Below are 7,708 nucleotides of genomic sequence, written 5' to 3'. Positions count from 1 at the left end.
GTATGAGCTACTTGCCAAACACATTTATAATTTGTCATTTTTTAAAAAAAATACAATTATACACGTTAATGACATTTTATAATTTATATATTTTTTTATTTAAATTAAATTCGTCTTAATTTTAATCTAATTTTTTTTTATTAAATTATAATTATTTTTATTAATATATATTTTTTAATTATTCATTAATTATACTATATTAAAACTCTTAAATTAGGACGACGGAGAAAATAATATTTTGACAAAGAGAAAGAGAGGATAACACGTATCAGGTTTTTTTTTTTTCAAACTGTAGCTTCAGGATTGCACATTGATGGCGGGGGACCGACAACCCCCTTCGTCGTTATAAAAGCTAATAGACTGGCTTCTGGCGTATGAGCAGGCTTTGGGCTTCACTGGTCACTCCAAACTTTTGCGAGTCCTCCACTTTTTCTCTCATTGAGTCACACCATATACACGTTCTGTTTCCGTATCGTATCGGTAAGGATATTCTTTTATCACTATTCAATATTTGTTCAATCATTTGATTTATCTTTGTGCTTGAGTGTTCCTGCGAAAAGAGGTTTTTCCAATTTTCGAATAATACAAAAGGATTTTGTCCGACGGGTGGTTTTTGTGTGTTTTTAGTTTTTGGACGATCGAATTCTGAAATTCTTTTGCACCTATTATGTGTTTCGCTGTATCTATTATGATTGTACTTACCGCGGTGTGCTTCTATTTTTAAGATCCAATGGTTATGTTTGTTCTTACGTCGGTGTCTCTATTTTTGGATCCAGTGATTGAATTTGTTTCTGAAGCTTCGTTATTGGTAAATTTATTATTCTTTTCTCGATGTTCGATTGCTTTTATTGCGTTATCATCTTCCAAGTATGGTCTGATTTGGGGGGTTCATGCTGTTGTTCGTGATATTGTCTCAAGTTGGATTTTCATTTTACGAAATGTGAAACAGTTACTTAAAAGAATAAAAGATGAAGAATAAATTTGTATCTAGTAGAGAAAAAATGTTGGAAATTGGATATATAGAACGATCAACGATGCCTCCTCTGCCAACTATTAGGAATATTCAAAGCACATGATGTGCTGTTTTCATATAATCCAAGCATTGTTTGCATCGCTGAAAACTCCATCCAAGAACATTGTTTATTGTTGATGAGCATTGTGCAACTCGAACATGACTATTTTTATTTATTTATTATTTTGGTTTTTGGTTAAGATTTGAGCAGATAGTGATCATCGCTATTTGGGAATAAGAATGAGCCGTCGTTTAGAGTTCCTCTTGCATCAACTCTTGATTCTCTGCTCGTTGTTTATAGTGCAAAGTTCCCAAGTTAGTGCAGAAAGTGGTAATGGAATTAAAACCAAGGTGTTTCTATCACCAAAAATTGAGTTGGAACCAGGATTGGTCTCAAACAAATTTTATTACGACATGGATTTCCCTAGAGGTCATATTGCTATCAAGAGTTTTGATGCTGAAGTAATTGATGACAAAGGGAATCCAATTCCTCTTCACGAAACTTATCTTCACCACTGGGTTGTCGTAAGATATTATCTACGGAAAGGTTTGGATATTCCAAAGAGTCACGAGGATCTTGGATTCTACCAAGCCAATTACATCCGAGGAAAAAATAGCGGGCTGTGTGATAATGCACTTACACAGTTTTTTGGACTGGGATCAGAGACTCGAAAGACACGTAACGATGTACCAGATCCTTATGGCATTGAGGTTGGGAATCCTGCAGATATCCCCGATGGTTTTGTGGAGAAATGGCTGCTTAATGTGCATGCCATCGACACTCGTGGTGCTGAAGACAAGCTGGCTTGCACCGAGTGCAGATGTGATTTATACAATGTCACCATTGATGAATCTGGCCATGCTCTGCCCTCAAGCTACGGTGGTGGCTTGAGATGTTGTTATGATCAAACGAGATGCAGGGTGAAGGAAAGCTTTCAGAACATTAAGAGAAGCCTTTACTTGAAGTACACAGTGAAGTACCTTGATTGGGAGCCCTCGATTGTTCCTGTTCAAATCTATATACTTGATGTAACCGATGAATGGATCAAGGGAGACGAGTCCAGAGGGATCAAAGCAAGACACCATTGCCTGGTAAATATATTTATACCTTTATCTCGAATGTCTGGTTTGATGTGAATTAGCTTTTAAGAGAATCGTACGACGTATTAATGGCTTTGATGATATAGCTGTCATGGTTTCTAGGGTAACACTAGAAAGAATGTCACTGATTAATTTGAGGATCATAAAGAAACCTATATAAGTTATAGGCTAAATTGCACAAATCCACAGGTGGTTTGCACTTCTAAAACTGTGTCAAACTTTCTTGTGGTTTCATAAACTTTGCGTCTAACTCCTTCGATAGTCCTTATTTAACGGTATTTGACTTAAATGCGCCCAAACTGCGACTAAATTTTACCATCTAAATTTCTAAACTCCTAAAATTACAAATATATTTATTTTTCTTATATTTAACCTCAAAAATAGTAAATATACTAAAAAATGGTTATTTTTCTCAGGTTTTAAAAGTTTATTTTTACTGTTTTTTTAGGCTAAATATAAGAAAAATAATTTGTAATTTTAGGGATTTAGAAATTGAGATTCTAAAATTTATTCGCATTTTGGGCGCATTTAGGTTAAATATCCTTAAGTAAGGACCGCTGAGGGGGTTAGACGCAAAAATTTTGAAACCACGATAAAGTTTGATGCAGTTTAAAAGCACGGGCGTTTTGGCGCAATTTCGAGAAACCCAAGTGGATTTTGTGCAATTTAGCCTAAGTTATATAAAGTAGTAGATATTTTATATGTATGTGCTCTTGCTATCTTATCTTCTTGTTTCTTCATTCGAATCGTACTGTAGGTTGAGTATGATGTTGAGGCTTGTCCTGTTGGCATAGTCAGTAACAACGATTGCATCCATACCAAAACCCTCACCGTAGATTTTCCAAGCGGCGGCGATGTAATCTATGGGGTCGCACATCTGCATTCAGGAGGCACTGGTTCAGCTCTTTTCGGGGAGGTATGAATATATATAGCAACAATTTCTCCACAATTTCCTTCCGAAATTTCGACATTACATTTGAACCGATTTTGCAATACGGAAATATTTTACACTCCAATCTGTAAGGTTTATCTTCAACATGTAGCTTAAAATCACAATTCAAATATAAAACTTGCATTTCATGGAGCTAATGTTTGACGAACTAATCCAGGGAGGAAGACAGATATGCTCGTCGTATCCTATCTACGGGACAGGACATGAACCCGGAGACGAGGCGGGCTACATTGTTGGAATGTCTTCATGCTATCCTTCACCGGGATCTGTCAAGATCGCCGCTGGGGAGACTCTCACGCTTGTAGCTAATTACAGCAGTGCGCAAACGCACACTGGAGTTATGGCGCTCTTTTACCTCTTGATCGCCGCTGCTGATTCGTCGCCAAAACAGGCTGTCCTCCTTCATCAACCTGCTCAGGTAAGAACATTACATGATGCTGTTTTTTAGTTTCTTTACATAATCGATACTATTGTTTTAAAATTGCAGACTGTTTTCGCCTCGAAGATCGGTTGGTCTGTTGCTCTGCTCGGTATCGGGTTGGTTGTCATAGTGATAATCTTTATGGTTCGTAGCAGAGGCAGAGAAGAAGAAGAATATGAACCTATAATAGCATGAGGCTGGCTCGGCTCGGCTCGGCTCGGATCGACAACTCTGTAAGAATAAGTAAGCTGTCCTGACCTGTATAAACTTACTATAATACGTTGCTTGTAGTATTATTATATGTATTTCTACTCTACGACCTCGTTAGGGATGTTATGCAAAAAATAAATCCCTAGAAGCTGTGTTTGTTGGAATCAATGAGTTTCATGTTGATTTACTACAAGCAGGGCAGTTCCTTGAGTTTTGATAGGCTTTGATTTTTTTTATTTTTTTTTTCCATAAAATACCATATTACAATATATTTAATTAAAAAGATCAAATTTAGATATAAAAAAACAAAAATTAAAATATATTTATTTTCTTTCTAAAAAATGGGCTCATCAAAATTTTTAGGCCCTGGGCATGGGCCAGCAATGCAAACAAGGAAATTGTTGTCTACTTTAAAATAATGTACTTTAAAATAATAATTCAATAACACATAAATATTTATTTTATAGAAATTTTAAATTTAATATAATACCGATAAAAAAAATATATATATCTTGATTTATTAGGACACAATAAGTGTCGTTCATATTAATTATATGCATGCATGTTGTTTTATTTTTGTAATGCCATAGTGGCAAATTAGACACCTAGTTAAATTTAAAAAAAAAAATCTATAAGTAGGTTGGCTCATAGTATTAAATGAAAGAAATAGATCCAACCCCTGTTACGTACAGGTGTCAATAATATAGTATTTTTTTTATTGGGTAAACTGTTTTTTTAGTCTCTAATTGGACACTCTAATTATTTTAGTCTCGTAAGTGGAACATATCGCAAACTAGTCTTATAAATAAAAAAATTTTCGTTGTTTTAGTTCTCCGGCGCCGGAGACGTTCGCGTGGCTCGCCGGAAGTCACATGTCTGTCAGGTGTCCCGCCAGGTCAGCGATACCTGGCGGACACGTGGATTTTATTTATTTTTTATTTTTTAAATTTGACCAAATAAAAAAATTTTAAAAAGGCAAATAAAATTAAAAATAAATTTTAAAAAAAACTAAAAAAAATGAAAATGAAAATAAAATTCACGTATCCGTCAGGTGTCGCTGACTTGGCGGACACGTGGCCTCCGGTGATCCACGCGGGCGTCTCCGGCGCCGGAGAACTAAAATAGTAAAAAAATTTCACTTATAGGACTAATTTGCGACAAGCTTTATTTATGAGACTAAACTGATAAGGGGGTCCAGTTACATGATTAAAAAAACAATTTATCCTTTTTTTATTTGTTAAAATTAAGTTACTTTTTAATTAACAACTAAATTTATATGAAAGGGCGTAATAGATTTTGACATTTTTATCCTTTGATTTTTTTGTATAAAATAATTATATGTGTAATAGTATATTTGTAATTTAGATAAAAATTAAAGATATTTTAGTATTAGTATATAATAATTATTATTTTTTTTTAAAAAAAAAGATACTTTGAGTAGGACGAAGGAAAATAGTATAAAATATATTTTGAATTAGAAAGTATTATTTATTTATAATTAAAAAATATTTATTTATAATTTTGTTAAGTTTATTTATTAGTTTTTATCAACTATTTGATAAAATTCTCACTATAGTCTTATTTTATTTATTTATTATTTATCTATCTTATTTTTATATTAAACTCATTATTTCTTAGCTTTGCAATCAAACAAGATTGTATAATTTGGCCGGATATTTGGAGTATTGTTTTTTTATTTGATATATGTAGTGCATGTAGTATAGTTAAATGATGATTTGACAGTGTAGGATGAACTCCTCGGTGTGAAGCTAACTTTCTTTTGTAATTAAATTTTGTTTGTCATACGTGATTTGCTACCGTATCATAAAAAATTATATATGTTTGTAGGACAATTACAAGGATAATAATTTTAATAGAGAGTGGAGTTTAGTGAGTTTATATGAGTGTTGATGCTCATATTTTTAAAATAAAAATTAATATATATAATTAAAAAAATTTAGAAGATGTAGTTAAATTTAAAATACTATATGTCAATAAAAATATACGTTGGATTTTTAGTCCATGAATTCACCCCAAAATAAGGCACGTCACACAAAAAAACAGCCCAAATTAAATCATGCTCTGACCCATAATATCCGACCCACTTACCTTGGCCCGTGTTCTGCTCCTATCCGAGATCAGTTGACCCGTCCCTTTATGTGAGATTAGCCGTCCATTCATTTCTAATCTACGTATATATATATATATATATATATAAAGGAGAGAGAGGGCGCCGTCTCTCACTATCAACCTTCACTCTCTCTCTACCTCTTACTCTTTACGATACTAACCTCCGGCAACTTTCGACAAGCTATTTTCTCATATTTTTATAGAGAATACGTGGTATTTTTCGTTTCAATGTTTTGTTTCGAGCTGCAAGGGGTTCTCTGTTTACGTCTTTACGACCACTGTGCTTAGTCGTCTGCTTTATTTTCCTTTATATTTTGTGGGTTTCGGGTCAGTTTTGTTTGTGTTCGTCGCTTTGTGGTGTGTTTGTGTCGATTTTGTGTTTTCGTGTTGGTTTGGACTGAGCCTACAAAAATCAAAATTAGTTCAATATTTTTACTCGATTTCGTTAATAAAATCTTAGACCCGTTCGTATATTTTTCATAACAATATATATATAATATAGATATAATTTTGTATGAAATAAAATTTTATATAATTAAATTAAATAAAAAATATTTGTATTTATTTATAATTAATATAAACTATTTTTTAAAAAAAAAAGTAGAGAGTTTTTAAAATTTAAATTAAAATATTTATGTATTGAGGAGATAGAAATAAATAAAGAGATTTTGAGTTAATTCTAAAGAGTCTTTTGTGTGAGTTGATATAAAATGTTAGAAATTTAATTAAATTGATTTATATTTATTAAGTACGCTTAATATTATTAATTTTATAAAGATAGAAAAGTGTTAAGTAGAGTAAACAGACAAAAATTAAAAAAGGTGGTGCTATAATTACTGAAAATAATTCATATTAGTATTATAAAATACAAATTTGGTAATTATTTGTTCTACCAAATTATTTGGTAATTACTAATTCATACCAAATTATTTGGTAATTATAAGTTATGTTCTTTTCTAAATTTGAAGAATTAGCCCCCTGTCTCGTGACTGTCTGGTTCCGCCCCTGAATGTAATATTTATATAATAAATAAAATGTTATATATATGTGTTAGCCAAAAATAATATTGAAAATCGAAATACGAAAATCGAAATAAAATAACATATCTAATTAAGAACATATTCGAGTTTCGCATTGCACGCGATCTTCTTAAAGTAAATTCGGTCCGTCACCGGTTGTTTTCCAGGATAAAACGAATCAATTAAGGATTCACGATCCCACCACGAACCGAACCAAGAAAATTTTGGAAATTTTTGGAGGAAATTGAAAAGAAAGAAAACAGAGAGTAAAGGAGCATAATATTAAATTAAAGTGCCACAAAAGTAGCAACCACTATTTAACACACATTGCATTATGTTGCAGTAACTTTCATCTATCCGAACAATTTGAATTTCAACTATAAAAATAAATTAATTCGATAAAATACAAACTTTGAATTAATTAATTAATTTTGTTCCAATTGGGCCCAGCCTATGAGCCCCGAGGCCCTAAAATTCAAGACTCAATCTAGACTATAATAACATTAGGACAAAAAAAATATATATATGTTTTAAAAAATTAATATATTATATATATTTATTATTTTTATATCACCTATACAATTCTCTATATCTTATATAAAAAAAACATCTTTTTAAATCATTTCACAGAAGAAATAAACCCATTATTTCTACATGGAAACGTGTTAACAATTTTTATTTATTTTATTTATTGTTTAGGCAATAAATTTTACATACATAGTTCAGATTACATGCATTATTTAATTTAATGATCCAAAAAACATAACTTTTAAAAAGGATTTATTAATAACAAAACTGTAAAGTCCCCTAATTAGATCATAGACAATACAATGGAATATAAATAGATAGTTTTTATTTAAATG

The 7,708-nt window shown here is 31.7% G+C and overlaps 1 protein-coding gene across 2 annotated transcripts; it reads left to right on the top strand.

Moving 5' to 3' along the window:
- The first annotated feature begins 296 nt into the window (after positions 1 to 296).
- LOC127254815 (uncharacterized) lies at positions 297 to 3,906 on the top strand. Of its 2 annotated transcripts, none has more exons than XM_051280115.1 (5): positions 297 to 480; positions 1,224 to 2,104; positions 2,871 to 3,029; positions 3,223 to 3,483; positions 3,553 to 3,906. In XM_051280115.1, the coding sequence occupies exons 1-5, from the start codon at positions 375 to 377 to the stop codon at positions 3,679 to 3,681; spliced, it is 1,536 nt and encodes a 511-aa protein (XP_051136072.1). In that variant the 5' UTR covers positions 297 to 374; the 3' UTR covers positions 3,682 to 3,906. The 2 variants fall into 2 exon arrangements, with proteins under 2 accessions (XP_051136072.1, XP_051136073.1); XM_051280116.1 differs by having other exon boundaries at positions 332 to 480; positions 1,214 to 2,104.
- Positions 3,907 to 7,708: the final 3,802 nt, after the last annotated feature.

This window comes from Andrographis paniculata, unplaced genomic scaffold, assembly GCF_009805555.1.
Source record: "Andrographis paniculata isolate CXL003 unplaced genomic scaffold, ASM980555v1 Contig52END, whole genome shotgun sequence".
Taxonomy (NCBI): domain Eukaryota; kingdom Viridiplantae; phylum Streptophyta; class Magnoliopsida; order Lamiales; family Acanthaceae; genus Andrographis; species Andrographis paniculata.
The sequence above is the reverse complement of the archived record's forward strand: the minus strand, read 5'-3'. Positions and strand labels throughout refer to the sequence as shown.